At 38.9% G+C, this 20,453-nt stretch overlaps 1 protein-coding gene across 1 annotated transcript in view; it reads left to right on the plus strand.

Annotated features, from left to right (window-relative positions):
* Window positions 1-20,453, plus strand: part of LOC122797784 (kinesin-like protein KIFC3) — a gene marked incomplete at its 5' end in the record, with an annotated part of 595,169 nt that overhangs the window by 483,220 nt on the left and 91,496 nt on the right. The window contains one exon of the mRNA XM_044066305.1: window positions 7,209-7,338. Coding sequence (XP_043922240.1) covers window positions 7,209-7,338 — 130 coding nt within the window. The remainder of the gene's footprint in view (window positions 1-7,208; window positions 7,339-20,453) is intronic.

Here is a 20,453-nt window from a genome sequence, read left to right on the forward strand (position 1 = left end):
TATTCTGAAAGTTATTATAGTACAGATTTTGTCTTGATTTATTTGCTGTTTAGTACAATTGCAAAGCATTCTAAAGTTTTCAAGATATTGAGGTGTTTTATATTTTCCCCATTCTTTCCAAGTTTTTCTCTATCTTGCATTAGCATTGTACTCTTTTTAGATAGCCAAATTCCATTATTTGTTTTCAGTTTCTTCCTTCTAGGAGGTGCAAGGCTATTTAGGATATTTAGAAAAGTTGTACTAAATTCATTTACAGCACCCTCTAAGGGGAGGATTTTAAGAAAGTTCTAGTTAATGGATGACAGTGTAATACTGAACATTTCTGGGTTAAACTTAGAAAGGTTGCATGTTGTTTTATAAATATGCTGTTTAACTAAATGTGCGAGATGTATGGTGGTATAAACTGGGAGATGATCACTGAGGGAGTCTGGCATTGTACCTATGATGGTGTATTTACTAGGGTCTGATACTAGAATCCAGTCTAATAGGGACTTTGATGGCTTGCTATAATGTGTGGGGCTATTAATTACTTGTGTAAAACCATATACATTTATACAAGATGTAGGGGTGTTAGAGTTTATGTCCAACCAATGGATATTCACATCACCTAGTAGTATTTTTTTCTTGTGGAAATGTTATGGATATCCAGTGTAGGATATCTTCCAGTATAGCTGTATTGTCACCAGGAAGGATGTAAAGGACAGTGCTACATATTTGCTTATAATTTTTTAGTTTGAGGAAAGCAATAAGAAGCTCTACTGAACTGAATGTTGGTGTTGGTTTGCTGTAAGAATAAACATGGTAGGTGTTGGGATATATTAAAGCAATTCCTCCACCTTTTCTCTTTATACAGTCATTATGAATGATATTATAGCCAGGAAGCATAACTTCGTAGTTGTTTATGCTGGGTTTAAGCTAAGTTTCAGTTATAGCACAAACACCAGGTTTATGTTGAGTAATCCAGGCATATAGAAGTTTTATTTCTTATGCTTCTGTCATTTATTGCAACAATAATTAGATCACCAGGATTGGGGAATGGCTGTGGCTGGGTTAGAGAAGAGTGTGGGAGAGAATTATCTTTTTGTTCATTGTGATAAATGGGACCAGGATTAGAGTGTATGTCTCCTCCTAGAAAGATTTTAGTACATTGGGGAATTATCCATACTTGTTTTTTGGAGAGGATTCTTGCACTTAATTTTGTTTTGGTTTGAGTTGAAGTGCAGTTAATCAGTCTATATTTGGAATAAAGCTGAGGGGCAATATTAAATAGGTTTGGTGCAATGTGTGGAGAGTGTAAAGAGGAAGTACGGATAGGTGGTTGGGACAGAGTTGACTTCACAGGTCAAATTATAACAGAGAGCAATCAGTTCATAGCCAGTACAAAGCAATTAACAAAGAGATATGAAGTAAAAGAGGTTTCCTGTTATTTCCTGAGGGTAGATAAGGGGCATATGCAGTATAGACTACTGGCCAGGAAAAAGGGGACAGTAGCTAACTTAGTAAGAGGTCTTTAGCGTGCACATATTATTCACGAAGACTTTCAATCACAGAGCAGGCATGTATCTGACTGATTAAAGTTAATATACAGCAAGGTTCTTCATGATAAATGTGCTTGCATTATGCAATAATAAAATTCTCAGTAATCTTGTAGGAGTAGGGCCTTTTGGCAGAGCTCCTGCATTATTGAGGTCAGATGTAGCGACTGCAGGCTATTATGCAATGACAAAATTCTCAGTAAACTTGTAAGAATAGAACTGTGTGGCAGAGCTCCTGCAGTATCGAGGTCAAATGTAGTGACAGCAGACTATTATGCAATGACAAAATTCTTAGTAAACTTGTAGGAAGAGGGCCTTGTGGCAGAGCTCCTGCATTATTGAGGTCAGATGTAGCGACTGCAGGCTATTATGCAATGACAAAATTCTCAGTAAACTTGTAAGAATAGAACTGTGTGGCAGAGATCCTGCAGTATCGAGGTCAAATGTAGTGACAGCAGACTATTATGCAATGACAAAATTCTTAGTAAACTTGTAGGAAGAGGGCCTTGTGGCAGAGCTCCTGCAGTATCAGGGTGAGATTTAGTGACCACAGACTCTGCTCTATGAAGGAAGATAGTGACTGAGTATAAGTAATAACTTATTTTGTTCTTATCAGTTGCTTGCAAAGTGCAACCCCTTGTTCCTACTGTTATGTTATTCGTTCATTCATTCATTCATTCATTCATTTCCCAATGACCCACTTAATTCAATTCAGGGTTGTGGGGAATCCAGGGCCTATCCCAGCACTCAGTGAGCACAAGGCTGTAAAGTAATCCTAAATAGGGTATTGATCCATACACCCATGTGTGTAGGGCATGTGTATGTCCCCCTCACTTACAGGCAATTTGGAGCATTGCCAATTCTGGCAAGAAACTATCAGACACAGGATGAATGTGCAGATTCTATGCTAAATGCAACCCAACTGGGGACCAAACTGGAGAACAAAATGCTGTTAGGCAATAATGTTGACTGCTGTACCACTGTGATGCCTGTTACACTGAGATGTCCTAAGACATGGGTTTAGATTTTGGTTTATTTAGTATTAAAATATCAAAAACTGTATGCTCTTAATTTTCTTCTGTTTATGAGATGAGGTGTTTTTGATGTTCAAAACATTAGTGTTGTAGAATACTGTTTTTATTGGTAGGAAGCCATCAAGACAAAATAAATAGATAACACAAGGTATTTTGGCTGAATGCGCTCAAAACTCTCCTAAAAACTGCCTAGAATATTTTCCTTTCAGCATTACTGTTATCTGCAATCCATAGTTTTTGTTTTATATTATAATATGTTGAATTGTTCAAACTCAAAACCACAAAATTTAATACGGCAGTGAGTTATACTGACGTGTCTAAGAATAACATGCTTTTTAATTTTGTAAAGTGTAGTGCTGAGGAATTCCAGATATGCAAATTTTGATTTTTGTGGTCTGTATTAAAATAAAGTATTCAGTAGGCATGGGTTCATATTTTGCCAATTCATGTGTGAATATTGCTCATAGCTGCAAGTTGTAATTTTGTTTCATAAAATGGTGGATTAAGATGTGTGAGTTGCTGATGCTGGTTCTACTATGAAAAAATGCCTGAAACTGAAAAGGGAGAACAATTTTGGGAGTTTTTTGCAGGGGCCAACCCCTGGACAGCTCTCCCATCTGGAGGACAAGCTCACCACACCCCCAAATTTATATATTTCTACTTCACACTAGCATCAACTTGAAGAAAGGAGAAATCTCTCAAAACAAGTGAATCTTTGCCCACGCACAAGTAGAAACTGCTTTGGGAAACAGCATTCACTGTTATGTTGCTCATCTGTTTTTGATCTGTGTGTTACTGATACTCAAGCAATTTCACCTTAAGCATGACTAGGGGAGACATTGATGCTTCTGGAAACTTGTGTTAAGACATTTGTAATCCCCAGGTCAGGTTTATTGAATGCTGATTATCAATGGGAAGGGAGACTGTCATAGGTTTTAATTCTGATGTATGTGATGCTTGAGTGTTTGAAGGACTTCAGACTCTGATAACATGATGTTGTGCAGACATACTTAAGAAAAAAAATGTAATGTGGAATACATATGTATTGGAGCTACAGAGTATAAACATATGCTAGTTATGCTGAAATATTAGAAAGCAACAGGCTTTTGGCTTTGTGATTTGTTGTTAAACTATGAACAATATCAATTACGAAACTAATACACACTACAGTAAACAAAATGATAAAACATTTGCAAAATGATTGCAAACACTAGTACTGACCACGGCAAAATGAAAAACATAAGCACTTTCATTTGAAATTGTACCAAACTTCCTCAGATAAAATTCAAAAGTCATCATGTGACACCTTATATATGAAAAGATCACACGAGAACTCGAAACTTTAAAGATACAATGTAACAAATGCAGCTAAAATTGCTTATTAAACATAATTTAAAGTAATGGATGAACAATATATTGAGATTAAACAACTTGATGCCCTTATTATCAAGTATTTGTTATTTCATGTCTACAAACTACAATATGATAGTGTATTTTCTGATATTGACAAAATGAGTGTCATAATTCAACAAAGGAAGAACAAGAAATTGCAGTGGGACAAGCTTGTGTACTCCCAAGAAAAAGCCTACCCCATCCCCCAAAGGGACAGCAGAGAAAAGATGAACAGGTGCACCATCGGCACCTTCCAGACCAAGATTAGTTATGGTTCCAGTTCCAGTTCCAGAGGTTCCAGTACATAATTCCTGGAATGATGAGTCTCCTTTAGAGTCACCTTTGCCTCGCAGATCAGAAAGGATTCAGAAAAAGAGGCAGAACAATTACAATCCATATCCTGCCCCTTCCCGGACACCCAGGTCTTTTTAGAGGAAGGGCTGCAACAGTTATCAGAGATGGGAACACTAGCAGTGATTTTTACCTCAAAAAGAGTTCACTTATGAGATTATATATAACAGCAGCTGGGATTTCAAAATAAACAGTTATAATGGGTTTGATTTCACTTCTGACCATGCAGATCTGTTTAGTGAGGGTTTTCCTTTTGTCCCTGGTAAGTGGGCTGACATTATTAGGGTAATATGTCATTTAAAATTATTTACACACAAACTGAATCTTCAGCTGCTTTTTGGCAAAGGTGAATATGATCAGAAATGTAACAACAGTACTATTAGAGTCCCTAGTAGATTTAATCCTGAGTCACACCCTAATTTGAATATTTTTGAGACAGTTTGTCAGATGGATATCAGATATACCCTCACTCAGTGTAATTATGATTATGAACATAATAGGAGTTCTGATCATTGTAAATTATTGAATGAGCTAAAGACTGTTGATCAGTTGAGATTTATGCAGACAGACAAAGGTGGGGGTCTTATTGTTATGGACAATGTTGGCTATGTACAGCGGATGATTAGAGTACTATATCAAGATACCTATGCCGAGACTTCTATTATTGAGGTCAACATTTCTTATAAGAACTTCGACTATTATTTATTGGACATGTTGACACAAGGTCAGATTACCATGACTAAATTTAACTACATGACTATTGATTGTCCTAAAATTCCCACTATATTTGGTGTCCCCAAGATCCAGAAGGATCTATGCGACCCCCCCCCTCCAACATATTGTGGATTCGGAGTATTCTAAGACAAGCTACATAGCCTGATTTATCGAAAACAACTAAAGGGTGAGGTGTCCAATATTCCACATATTTGTCGGGACTCTTCGGAGTTTTTAACCAAATGCAACCAATTGGAATCATTTACTGACTGAGTATTTGTCACCACTAATGTCAAATAATTGTTTAGTTGTATACCACATGATTCAGGGTTGCATTGGTTTTCCGAATTCCTCACTGAACATTTACATATCAGTCAAGATAAAACTAACACCTTGAATCTACTTATGGATTTGGTATTAGATAATTTCATCTTCTTCAAAGGTCATTATTTAAGCAGTTACAAGGGGTAACAATGCCCTCTTTATGCCAACATTATAATGACTTTTTGGGAATACCAGTTTCTTTTCACCAGTTCTTATTTAGCATCAATTTGTATGTACGTCTGATTCCTGGGCAACATATTTGTTGCTTGGACTGATCCTATGGGAGATATTCTATCATTTATTGATTATATTAATAGAACCACTGCCTTTCTTCGGTTTACTTATACTGTGGAACATAATTCAATTACTTATCTAGATGTGCTACTCTCCAAAGACCAATTTTTTAGTGGTCTTAAAGCCCAAATTTATAGAAAACCAATGTAGTCTAATTGTTTTTTTTTTTTGGTTTTTTTTTTGCATTTTAGCAGTAATCACCCTTTTCATGTTAAACATGCAGTTATAAAAGGGCAGATGGTTAGGGTTACATGGATGGTAACAGTGTTTGACAATTTTGTAAAAGAATGTAATCTTTTGAAGATGTTTTTAAATAGAGGATAGCCTCTGAAGTTGATTACAAGTATCCAAAAAGAGGTAATGTACAAAAGACAAACTGGCTTTTATATTTCTTTATTAGATCCAAGTAGGACATCTGCTACCTTTGATTTCCCTATTGGTAGTGGCCATTCTGCTGAGGTTCTTTCTAATTCCACAGGGATATTGGATGGTCCACCTGGTATAGGTGTTTGTCTCTTTGTTGCAACCTTTAATTTGAATAGTGCAGAAATCACTGTCATTACAGAAAAAAAACTGGGGCTTGATTGTAGGTGACAGAGATATATGTAACCAGCTGGGGGTACACCCTATTTTATATACAAGAGAGGATTAAATTTGGAGAACATATTTGAACAACCAATTAAAAGTAAAACCAATGGTAAAATGGTAAGGTGTGGGGCGTGCCACCAGTGTCAATACATTATTTGCTGAGGGGTTCAGGCTGAGAATAAGTTTATTTCTATTCCAGGTCGATTGTCCTGCTATACCCAGGGTAACGGATACATTGTTAATTGTATAAAATGCTCTGTATTTCACAATGGCAAAACTAAACATAAACTGTACCAACATATCTATGAGCATCTATACGAAATTAATAAAAAGAAACCCACCAATGCTTTATAATAAGCATAAATCTTTTTATAGATAGAAACATGTATTTTGCTATGTTTGTATTGTTTTCAATATGTTTTAATTATGTAGTAAACATTTTGGGTTGATTTTAAATAGGATCTAGTTTTAGCATTTTACTTATGTTGTTGTATCTCATTAGAACTGTTATGTTTAAGATGCATTTGCTGCATTGTATCTTTAAAGTTTTGAGTTCTCACATGACCTTTTGCTATATAAGGTGTCATATGATGACTTTTGAATTTTATCTGAGGAAGACTGGTACAATTCCGATCAAAAACACTTATGTTTTTCATTGTGCCCTGGTCAGTACTAGTGTTTGCAAAAAATTACCTTTGTTTTACCATTTTGCTTGACATGGTGTGTATTAGTTTCGTAATTTGTGGTTTGTTGTTTTGAGAAGCTTACAAGTAACAGGTTTGACTCATGATTTTCAAAGGCAGTCAAGGCCTGCAGTGTTTCTGATTTCATGGTATGTTATTCTGAAATACTTTGATGACATGGTCTGTGTTTCATGAAGTATTGTGGTGAATGTTTTGGAAACCATATCAATGTTTATCTGTTTACAGTGTTTTGTAAACTTCGGCAACTAATACTTTGAATTTGCTTTCTTCAGGTGCTTGCTCTAGGAAAGAAAAATCGAGTCACTCACTGTACCAACATGAACGAGCACAGCTCACGATCACATGCCTTACTTACAGTGACTGTTACTGGAACAGATATCACCACAGGCAATAAGACCTCAGGTAAGGAAACATAGCCACAAAAGAGCTGAGTAATGCATGCTTTTGTCATAGTGGTTATAATGTGTATGCTTCTGCCTGCTCTGTAAAAAAGTGTTTGTCAAATACTGAAGGCACATAGAGTGACATAAACAGACAAAAACTTCACAAACTGCTGACGGCTGTGTCCTCAGGGATACAATGACACCTACTGAGTAATAACTGTAGATTGAGTGGCTATAAAATAACCTGCATGCCCCATGCACCATTACCTCGTAATAATGAAATGTAGTTCCCTGTTTTTGTCTGCATTAAACAATAGCTCGGGACTGATACATCTTGGCAGAGGTATATATTTAAATTTGTATTTAATTATACTGAGTTGTCTGAGAGTAACATCAATAAAATCTGCTGAGTAGAAGTAATTTTTATAAGGACAATAGAACGAAACTTGGTAGCAGTTCGTAGACAACTCTTCTTGCAACACTTCTAGGTCATTTGCTTATGAGATGTCGGCAGCTATATATATCTTTAAAAAAGTGCAAGTTATTCTGTAAGTACATAAGGGATAAAAGCTGACTGTCACAACTAGTATATTCTACTCTACAAGAAAGGCAATAGAGGTCCTGTTTCAACATTGTCAAAAGGGTAATGAATACTGAAAGTGTTTCATGAAACTCAAAAGATAGGTTAAACAAACTGTGTAGGGTGGGTGCATATTTATTCTGATGCTGAGAGTCTCCAGAGAGTTGAAAATCTACCAGAATGAGACCAAGAACAGCAAATGGCTTTTGAAAGAATAGAAAGAATCCAGACATGTTTTGGTATGCTTACTGTGTTGGCCTTGACTCTTAACTTTAGTTTCCCTTTACAGATAAAGCTAAAACTTTACCCACGCTGTAACATAAGCCCATGTGACTAAAGGGAGATAATTATTTCTAGTAATACAGAAGAGAAGCAAAAAGTTAAGCCAAGAATGAACTCAGAAAAATAACTGATTTGTTAGGGACCTAATATAGTATCACAACATCTTTGACAATGTATCAGGAGGATTTTAACACCTTTAACAAAGTACGAGGGTAAATAACAGTCACAGAAATCTAATTTAACAATATGTATATGTGTATAAAATATGTATATATATATATATATCTATATATATATATATATATATATATATATATATATATATATATATATATATATATATATATTGATATATAGAGTCTCTCTCTCTCTCTCTCTCTATATATATATATATATATATATATAGAGAGAGAGAGAGAGATAGACTCTGTTCTGTTCATCGAATGGCCATTTCACCGAATGTGAAATGACCGAGCGCACTTTCGCAAAAGTACTTTTCACCGAAAAGGACATTTGTGAAAGTGTGCTAAAAAAAAGTGGGGGAATGGCTGTTGCTGAGATTGTAATACAGTGGGGATAAGGGAATAATTTCCTTTTCCCCACTGTAGTGCAATATAAAATTAGGGGTGTATGGGGCACAGCCCCCCACATGGGGGGTGCAGGGTGGCTTGCCCCCCTGCGTTAATGTGAGTGATATTTTTTTTTTTTTTTTTTTATTTTGTTATATATATTTTTTACACAGTTTAGCGAAAGTGCTTTTTCTGTGAAAAGCACTTTCACTAAAGTGTGTTCGGTTGTTTTGATTTCGGTTAGGTAGGATTTTGTGCAATAGTACAATATATATATATATATATATATATATATATATATATATATATATATATATATATATATATATATATTTATATATATAGTTTCACTTTATAATATCGAAATACTGAAATACTGAATTTCAGTATTTCGAGACCATAAAGTTGAATTTTCACAATAGTGAATTTGCATAACCGCGGATCGGGAAATGTCAAATTCGTGGTTATGGTTTTCCGGTACGTGACGTGGAATGTACTGTGTGCATGGTGTATGGTTTAATGTGTGGATTTAGGTGGAATTTAAGGCAAGTGACTATTTTGTAAGGGTTTTGGGTAGGTGTTTGAGTGTAAGTGAGTGTGTTTGGAAGTTGTACGTGTGTGTGTGTGTGTGTGTGTGTGTGTGTGTGTGTGTGTGTGTGTGTGTGTGTGTGTGTGTGTGTGTGTGTGTGTGTGTGTGTATATATATATATATATATATATATATATATATATATATATATGTGTGTGTGTGTGTGTGTGTATATGTATATGTGTATATATATATATATATATATATATATATATATATATATATATATATATATATATCACACACACACACACACACACACACACACACACACACACACACACACATAGATATATTTATATATGTGTATCAAAATTGAATGCTCATGACAGTAGACACATAAAAAAAGAACATTTTAGATTGTATCTAAAATGATTACACTGAAAAAAAAGCAATGGAAACTATTTCATGCAGGGAGAATAGACACCATGCATCTCCCACACCCCATGCTATATATGATCGCACAGCAGTACAAACTCCCTGACCTCACTGTACCACTATCTCATACAAAATGCTGCTGGCAAAGACTCCATAAAGAAAAACGTTCACTCAAATGAGCATTTGCTGTTTTTTACAGGTTCAAAAAGTGTTCACTCATATGAGTGTTTGCTATTTTGACCTGTAACTATACATATAAATATATATTGTGTGTGAGAGGTGTGTGATACAATGAGTAGCATTGTTGCCTCACAGCAAGAGGTTTTCTGGTTGTCTTTTACGGTTATCTTTTGGGGTGCCTTCTGTATGGAGTCTGCATGTCTTCCTTATATTCATGTGGATTTTCTCTGGGTACTCTGGTTTCGTCTCACATTCCAAAGACATTCAACAGGTAGATTGGTGACTTAACAACTGTCCATAAGTGTATATGTGTGATATAAAAGAAAGTCCTGGCAATCTACTTTTCTCCCCTCCTTGCTAGTAAATTCAGTAGATTGAGGGGGCTGTTCACCAGGTTACTGTAGGAGTCGGTTCTGACTCGTAAGCAAGGATGGATGTATAATTTTTTTTAAGTAAAACCAAAAGTTACCCCTGAATGTAGGATATCACACCAGCAGAAACAAAAAGTTAATCCAAAAAAACACAGCGGTTGCTGGTGTAAAACGGCCCTCTTCCAATACTTCAACAGTAGGCACCAACGGTTATTGTACTGTGAAAGGAAACCCTTCACTGAATCCACTTTCCAACTATCAAAACTTCCAAACAGGTAATCACCACGCTATCAACAGCAATGTGGAGCAACAAATCCTTTATTCACAGTGAGCGCTTTCGCCATGTGGCTTCTTCAGACTGTATAACAATGTTAAAAACACACACAGCTATCTTTATAGCATAACTCAACTCCCCATTGGTTAAAAAATCATCATCATCATTACACAAAACAGTTGACACAAGTAAAAGCAGTCGATCTCGTGCCGGGTTCATTCAAAACATTGCAGACCACTTCATTACGTATTAGAGATATTAACTAACACAATAAAAATCATATTGCTCCTTAAACATAAGCACAAAATGATAACAAAAATGCAAAAATCTTTTAGACATTCATAAAATGTTCCTTGTGGTGCAAATGCCGAACCACGAACACACATGGTTCTAAGAAAAACCACCATTAGAAATGTACACATAGACACATTTTGCTTTCCTACAATAAAGTGCTTCTCAGATAACTAGAAATGTAAAAAATGTAAAAAATGTAAAAAATAAAAAGGTGAGCCTACACTTACTAATAAAAAGTATCGATCAGCACTCTTTAAAATACACATCTTAAAACGCTCCTTCTTCCACTACCAGACTGCTATACTAACAAGCGACAAGTTCGCAGTGCTCCTGAAGATGTCGTCATCACTGATTAAAAGAGGGCGGCTGTTAGAACATGAACGTTTAGTATTCGGAACATCTAGTGGATGTTTCAACATCTAAACATAAAAAATACAGTGTACATAAAAATCATTCCTCCTTTTAAAAGCATCAGCAGGAGGCAAACAGTTGACACTAAAATATAGAAAACAAACAAATAGATCAAGGTCTAACAGATTGAGATGCACTGTATAATACAATTCGCCGTTACTACGGCGAAACTCCAGGTTAAACAGACCACTCCAGGAAACTGAATTCAAACCAAAACTAAAGTTAGACTGAAACCATGACAAAACACACACCTAGGCACTAAATATCGGACACAAGTACACTAAGAACTAACGAGCATTAACATCGCCTACCTCTATTAAAACATGAACATACCTAAAACCCAATAGTGGCCATGAGACCAACTCAATCAAGGCAAAGGTTCAGTGGAGGGACCATCGCCAAACTACTAATGGCTAAAAATGGCTCGGTAGGGTACAAAGATGTCAACACAATGATGATATGTTTACTGTAATACTGTATCCAAAAGGACAACTTGCCTACTGTTGAAGTATTGGAAGAGGGCCGTTTTACACCAGCAACCGCTGTGTTTTTTTGGTATAATTTTTTTTGCATAAGTAGTTTTAATTCACTGTTGAGTTATATGATAAATTCAAAATATGTACTTGGAAAGGGTCTAGAGTACCAGTTCAGAGAACAAAATGACTGCAGTGAAAAAGTGCATTTATTCAAGCATATTTAAGTTACCTCATCCCTACCACCCATGCAGATGGCAAACCCCTCTGCACCACTTCATTTATATAATCTGCTCACAGACTACTGTACTTAAGGAGAATGAAAACCTATCCCGTACACTGCAGTCTCTGCTTCCAAGGATGTGTGAAGGCTGCCAGCCTACCTAGATAGAATTTTGTAAATAATTCTATGTCATTGTAAATATTAATATGATCCACAAGCTTGTTTCACAAATGTAAAGAAAACTGTTTTATGTGTTGAGCTTTAAAAATGTAACCACTGTGCACCCTGCTGGAAGAAACCTGATAAGTAAAGCATTTTACAACTGTGTATAATTGCAAGCTTGGAGACAGGATGTCTGCACCTGGAAATTCTTTCTGTTGTCCTAAGACTGAGATAATTACTAGGCTTCACATGTAAAGTGTCTTCCTGGCAGGTGCAGACCAAAAAAAGAAATGTTAAATTTTGAGTTCTGTTAGTCCAGGAACTAAATCAGAAAATTATCAAGAATGATGCAATCTGAAATGACTCAACAGTAATGTGTATTACCAATTTAAAACTTTCTCAGAGAGAAAGATTAAGCATTTTGTATTTTGTTCTGAATCTGAGAACAACTCACCAGCACTGTGCCTTGCTCTGTAAGTACGACTTTTAGAACAGTGATTTCTCTTAGAGATAGATAGAAATAGTAAGATTAGTCTAGCTGTTTTATATACTTATGGGAGACTGTCCTACAATGTTGTTTTAAAGCATTTCCTGTGATATCTGAATACTCTATTGTCACTATGTTGAATCAATGAGTAGTGTCTTGTGTTTTTATTATTTATTAAATATTTTTAAACCTTTCAACTGTGGCTGTTTTATGTAGAGATAATTTACGCTCTCAGAGTACTTGCATGTATTTGGTGATACTGTATAAGTAACTCCTAAATAGTCTTCATGTCTCAGTCTCACTTATCAATTGGATAACAGTAACATTGCACAGTAGAATTGGGCACCCTTTGGTAATGGCCTTTAGAGTAGCTGATAAGAGTATTTGGTGGCAGTGATTACTACTGTATAGTCTGGGCAGAAGGGGGTATAGCTGGAGAACCTGTGCCAGCCTTCCCCAGTTTTGTATATAACTCAAATCTCAAAGTGTGTGTGTCAGCTACTTGTGCAGGAAAATGAAGTACTAGTTGGACAGACAGGGTACTGGAGGTTTTGTCTTGACTACTCAGATGAGATCTCAACCCTATAGCTATGCCAGTGGGGAGTCTTACTGGGGATCTGGAGAGAGAGAGAGAGAGAAACCAGCCCTAGACTGACTGTGATCTATGTGTACTCTTAAGTGAAAGTGTACTTTACTGTGTTTGTACTTGTTATCCTCCCAATGTGGACGCCCCTCACTGGTGCTAGTGTGAGGATTGAGGCTCCTTGATTACTGGGCCATTGCACAGGTGTCACATATTAATTGTTTGACAGTGGTGAGATATCCATATCAAACATTAATTGTTCGATAGTAGTGAGTTAGCCACACCACATATTAATTGGCTTGTAGTGGTGTGGATAGTGAATTCCTGTAGCTTGTGTACAGTGATCAGTGAAAGTGCTTTTGTACTCTAAATCAGCCATGCAGTGAACATTCAGAGTTCAGATCACAATTGTTTTATATTTTTTGTTACCTTAGTTAGTCAGGGAGAGCAGGCAAGAGTGTCAGCAGAGGAGTATGATAAGCTGACAAGGATCCAGTTGGCTGAGATGTGCCAGAGTCATGGAGGTAATGGGGAAGGGAGTAACCAGATGCCAGAAGCACAAAAGGTCAGTAAATATCTTCCACAATTTAAGGGGGATAATTTTGATAGTTTCATTCATATGTTTGAGAGGGTATGTAAACAGTTTGATGTTGACCATAGGCTCTGGGTATGGTTTCTGACCCCCTTACTCCATGGTAAAACTGTAACTGTTTTGTCCAAATTGTCTGACAATGATTTATTAAATTATAAGGCTGTAAAGAATTGTTAGCTAGAATTTTTTAAGCTAACATCTGAAGCTTATAGGAAAAAGTTTTGTGAGCATAGACGCAAGGCAGATGAAAGTGTGTTTGAATATGTTGCTGAACTAAGCACTTATATTCATAGGTGGGTGAGTGGATGTTAGGTCATCACTTTTAAAGTGCTGGCAGTTCTTTTGGTGAGGGAACAAGCCCGTAGCACTTTGCCTGAGGACATGAGGATCTGGTTATCTGATAGACAATGCTGTACTGCAGATGAGTTGGGGAAGAAGGGAGGCTTATACCTAGCAAGCAAGGCATCCCTACAGAGGAAAGGGACACCCAGTGCTGCTTATGCATCTAAGGGAACCCATGGTGGGCAGCCCAGACTACCCCAAGAGAATCTGCCAGTAGCAGGGGAATCCACTAGTCCAGGTACACATCCAGGACCTAGGGTTAAATGTTTTGAATGCAACCAGTGGGGCCATGTGGCATATAGATGTCCATGAAGGCAAGCTGAAGAACAAAAGGTGAGACAGCCAGTAAGTGGGAATGACAAAATGCCAATAGTAGGTTGTCTTGAGACAACAGGGGTACCAAACTACTATCCTGTAGATGTCCCAATAGGAAAGGATTTTGATGAGGCAGTACCATGTGTTAATGCAGTTACATGCAGTCAGGCTTGGAGACAAGCATGTGGGTCTGGTAGCCTGGGGGACACCCAGACAGACCACACACTTGCAACCAGGACTAGTGAGGTGGTTACTTCAGGGAGGGAGCTACCCTGTAGCAGTTAGACTGAAGGTGAGCCACAACTGCTTGTTGGTACTGATGTTCCCCTGGACAGAGGTACTGCGAGGGCAGTGGTGAGTAGTACTACCCAGGCTGACAGCGAGGCACCGCTGTCAGAGGATGCCAGACTTCCTGTGGAAGGGAAGCTGGGAAGGGTTACAAGAGAGTGTTGAGACAGGCTCAGCTGTCAGACCCTACATTACAAGGCCTGAGGCAGGTAGCTAATGAGGCACCTAATTTTCAAGGGAAGGAGGAATCTATATACTGGGACAAAGGGTTACTGTGCAGAGAGTGGACCCCTGAGGGAGGGCTAGAGGGTGAGAGAATACAGCATTTGGTAGTGCCTAGAGCCTACTGTCTGGCACTTGTAGCCATAGCCCATGATATTCCCTTTGCAGGTCATACGGGCATAAAACATGCAAAGAGATGTATTATGCAGAACTTCTATTGGCTTGGAATTTCCAGGGATGTAAGAGGGTACTGCAGGACCTGTGAGCAGTGCCAAAAGGTAGGCAAGGCAGGAGACAAGGTGGAAGCTTGTTTGATTCCTTTGCCTGTGATTGAAGAGCCATTTCAGAGGATAGCTATGGATATTGTGGGGCCTCTGACTACCCCATGTTCCACGGAGAAAAATTATATCCTAGTGGTATCAGATTATGCTACAAGATTCTCTGAGGCAGTGGATTTGTCCTCCATTGAGGCAGAAAAGGCGGCAAATGCTTTGTTAGTGATTTTCAGCAGGGTAGTTTTCCTAAAAGAAATACTGACTGACAGAGGTGCCAATTTCATGTCAGACCTGCTAGCTTGTCTGTGGAAGTACTGTGGGGTGAAGCACTTAAAGACCACCCCCTACCATCCCCAGACTAATGGTCTTGTTGAGAGGTTAAACTCTACACTCAAGTCCATGCTACGGGCATTTGCAAACCAGTATAAGAGGGAGTGGGACAAATATGTGCCCCGTTTGTTGTTTGCTTACAGAAAGGTTCCCCAAAACTCCACAGGTTTTTCACCCTTTGAGTTGTCGTATGGGCATAGGATGAGGGGGCCTCTAGACTTAATTTGTAATGAGTGGGAAGGTGAGTGTGAATCTCCCTAGGATTCTGTTGTGGCATATGTCCTAAACCTCAGGACAAGGCTCAGGGAACACATGAGCTTTGCCCAGGAGAACCTGGCAGAAGCCCAACAGCAGAAAAAGGTCTGGTATGACAGGAATGCTGGAGCTAGAGAGTATGCTGTAGGGCAACAGGTAATGGTTCTCATTCCTGTCCGACACAACTTGCTGCAGGCAGCCTGGGTGGGACCCTATAAGGTGGTAAGGAAGGTCAGTGATGTGAACTACATGGAACTGCTAGACAGGAGGCAGGGGGACAAATTATGCCATGTTAACATTATGAAATCTTACCATGCTAGGGAGCCGCTTGTGCTGACTATTTGCAGTGGACTGCAGGAGGAGTCTGAGGGATATCTGGTGACTGATCTCCTCAGTGAGGTTTGGACTGAGACCTCAGTGGAAGGGGTAGCAATTTCCCAGGAGCTATCTCCTACCCAGGTTCGAGAAATCTGAGTAGTGTTACAGGAGTTTGGGGACACGTTCACTGGGAAACCAGGGTGTGCCCACCTGGTGCAGCACCAGGTGACTACAGGACCCCAAAGGCCTATTAGGTAGGCCCATTATAGGGTGCCTGAGAGAGTCAGACAGACTCTGAGGGAGGAGTTATATATAAATGTTGGAACTAGGGATAATTCAAGAGTCCAACAGTCCCTAGGGCTCCCCAGTGGTGCTGGCACCAAAGAAGGATGGCAGCACCAGGTTCTGTGTGGACTACAGGAAATTAAATAGTCACACAGAGTCAGAGGCTTACCCCATGCCTAGGACAGATGAAGCCCTAGAGCAGCTGGGTGGGGCTAAGTATCTTACTACCATTGATCTTACCAAGGGTTACTAGCAGGTGCCCTTGATACTCAGTGCTAGAGAGTGGTCAGCCTATCTGACTCCTTTTGGCTTGTATGAGTTCACAGAGATGCCCCTTGGTATAAATATTGCCCCAGCAACTTTCCAGAGGCTGGTAGATCATATCCTAGCAGGAGCAGGAGATTTTGCCCTTCATATCTAGATGATATTGCCATCTACAGCCATTCCTGGCAAGAGCACCTTCAGCATGTCAGGTAGGTACTGGGCAGACTACAAAGGGCAGGGTTGACCATTAAGCCCAGCAAATGTCAAGTGAGTATGGCAGAGGTCTCCTACCTGGGACATAGAGTGGGGAGTGGTAAGATCAGGCCAGAACCTGCCAAAGTGGAAGCCATTCAGGCATGGCCTGCACCTGTTACTAAAAAACAGGTGAGGGCATTCATAGGGACAGCAGGGTACTACAGAAAGTTTGTCCCCAGTTATAGTACCATAGCTGCTCCCCTTACAGACCTGACAAGGAAAAACAGGCCAGATAAGGTAGTGTGGACCACAGCATGTGAGCAGCATTCCAGAAGCTTAAAGAAGCTTTAGGAGGACCCCCTGTGTTACCCAGTCTAGATTGCAGCAAATAATTTGTTGTGCAGGTGGATGCTTTGACCCATGGGATTGGGGCTGTACTTAACCAGATATCTTCAGAGGGAGAAGAGCAACCAGTGGTTTACCTCAGTGGTAGGCTCCAACCCAGGGAGGAATGCTATGCAGCTGTAGAAAAGGAATGTCTAGCCATAGTGTGGGCACTACAAAAACTTTAGCCTTATCTGTATGGAAGGAAATTCCCTGCAGTTACGATCACAATCCCCTAACATGATTACATCGAGCCAGCCAGCAAAATGCCAAGTTGCTAAGATGGAGCCTAGGGTTGCAAGCATATATGTCAGTGCAGCACTGCAGTGGGATTAACAATGCCAACACAGATGGGCTGTCAAGATAGGGAATTGGGTAAGGTATACCCAGATAGACCTAACCCTCTCAAGCAGCGTTTCTCAAGGGTCACTTGAAAAACTTGCTTGACTTCTCTGTGTGTGTGTGGGGGGGGGGGATTGTGAGGGCTGCCAGCCTAGTTAGATAAAATTTTGTAAATAATTCTATGTCATTGTAAATGTTGATATGATATATAGGCTTGTTTCTCAAGTGTAAAGAAAACTGTGGTATGTGTTGAGCTTCAAAAATGTAACCACAGTGCATCCTGCTGGAAGAAAGCTGATAAGTAATGCGTTTTACAACTGTGTGTGATTTCAAGCTTGGAGACAGGATGTCTGCAGGTGAAAATTCTTTCTATTGTAGTAAGAAAGAGACAATTACTAGGTTTCACGTGTAAAGTGTCTTTTATCGCTATGGCTTCCTGGCAGGTTCAGATCAAAAAAGAAATGTTAAATTTTGAGTTCTGTTACCCTGGGAACTAAATCAGAGAATTGTCAAGAATGATGTAATCTGAAATGACTCAGCAGTAATATGTATTATCAATTTAAGACTTTCTCAGAGAGAAAGATTGAGCATTTTGTATTTTGTTCTGAATCTGACAACAACTCACCAGCACTGTGCCTTGCACTGTAAGTACGATATTTAGAACAATGATTTCTCTTAGAGGTAGATAGAAATAGTAAGATTAGTCTAGCTGTTTTCTACATTTCTGGGAGACTGTCCTACAATGTTGTTTTAAAATATTTCCTGTGATTTCTGAATGATGTATTGTCACTGTGTTGAATCAGTGAGTAGTGTCTTGTGTTTTTATTATTTATTATTAAATATTTTTAAACCTTTCAGCTGTGGTCATTTTATGTAGAGATAATTTAAGCTCTTGGAGTACTTGCATGCATTTTCTGATATGTATAAGCCATTCCTAAATAGACTTCAAGTCACACATACCAATTGGATAACAGTAACATTGCACAGTAGAATTGGGCACCCTTTGGTAAGAGCCTTTAATGTGGCTGATAAGAGTAGTTGGTGGCAGTGATTACTACCGTATAGTCTGGGCAGAAGGGATCATAGCTGGAGAACCTCTGCCAGCCTTCCAAAGAAGTGTGTGTGTGTGTGTGTGTGTGTGTGTGTGTGTGTGTGTGTGTGTGTGTGTGTGTGTGTGTGTGTGTGTGTGTTGTATATAACTCAAATCTCAAAGTGTGTGTGTGTCAGCTACTTGTGCAGTGACACGAAGCACTGGTTGGACAGAGAAGGTACTGGAGGTTTTGGCTTTTCTACTTGCCTGAGATCTGATCCCTATAGCTGTGCCAGTGGGGAGTCTTATTGGGGATCTGGAGAGAGAGAGAGATTCCAGCCCCAGTCTGATTGTGATTTCTGTGTGCTCTTAAGGGAAATTGTACTTTACTGTGTGTGTACTTGTTATCCTCCCAATGTGGACGCCGCTCACTGTGCATGGGCATCACAGCATGTATGCATTTTTCATTACAGTCCTGTATTTAACAGATCTCTCTTAGCAATCTCTCCAACTCCCACCAGGATAAGTGTAGTTATTTTCACCTTGCTATCATAGCATTTTTTCCAGTTAGGTTATGTTGTGTATTGCACTGTGGAGACAATCTGGCAAGTGAGATAGTAAAAAAAAAGAAAACTGATACCCATAAAATTACCCGCATGAAAGTTCACTGAGGCAACTTCTAGCAATATTGCCCCAGAATCAGGGTCTATATTAAAACATCGAAGTTTCAAAACTTTGAATGTTCTAATATCGACCCGTATTCAGCAAAAGCTGAAAATATCGAAGCTACAGAAAACCAAATTTTTTCCTAGGGAAAGAATTTGGTTGTCCGTTTCTGTTGCTTCAGTATTTTCAGTGCTGTGGTGGAAAGTTACATGTCAGGTTCAGGTAAGTGTGCGATTGAGCGCAGGTTCGGTTAGTTAGGGTTAGGGTGCGGGTTTGGTATGTGTGTGATTGTGTGGACGTGAGGGTTAGGGTGGGGTAGGAGAGTTAGGGTTAGGGCACGGGTGAGGTGAGTGTGCGATAGTGACAGACCTTAGGGTTAGGGTTTGGGTTAAGGTAAGTGGATAGTTAGTGGTGTATGTATAGTGTAGTGTAGGGTTTGGTGTAAGATTTTAGGTGTATGTGTGTGAATTGCTGTTTGTTTGGTGCGCTTTTCTGTATGTTCGATGTTTTCAGCTTTCGCTGAATAGGGGTTGATATTAGAACATTCGAAGTTTTGAAACTTTGATGTTCTAATATAGACCCCAGAATCACATAAAGTTTCCATCCATCCATTCATCTTTCCATCCATCAGTCTGGCCAGACAGGCATCCATCCAGCCATCCATCCATCCATTTTCTAAATCTCTGTTCCTGCTGCTGGCAGCAGTGATAATAAGTTGAGGACCCAGCAAAAGCTTCCATCCAGTAGGATCTCTAGGAATTCTCAAGCAAGATGAAAGATATAGTCAGTCCATCATTTTCTAAGAATGCTCCAAGGCCTTCTCCTTTGGGTTATACCTAGTGTATTTTCTACTGAATTTGCCCAGGCAGTGTCTTCACTGGATGTCCATATCATCTCTTTTGATGCCATTCACACTGCAGGAGCAATGGTTGTATGATAATATACACTCATACTGCAATGCTTTTCACTCTGTCATGGAAAATGAGCCCAACTGCTTTTCAAAGGACCCCATTATGTTTTACTTGCATTCACAGTCTAATGTTTTCGGTCACTACCCTAAAATCATTATCACAAGTAAGAACAGGGTTATAAACTGACCAGCAAATTCAGAATTTTGTTGTATAACTCAGCTCTTGCATCACTAGCAGAACCCGATGTGATGCCTGCAGTACTGT

The sequence above is a fragment of the Protopterus annectens genome, chromosome 3.part1 (assembly GCF_019279795.1).
Source record: "Protopterus annectens isolate FY-2018-M chromosome 3.part1, PAN1.0, whole genome shotgun sequence".
Classification (NCBI taxonomy): Eukaryota; Metazoa; Chordata; order Ceratodontiformes; family Protopteridae; genus Protopterus; species Protopterus annectens.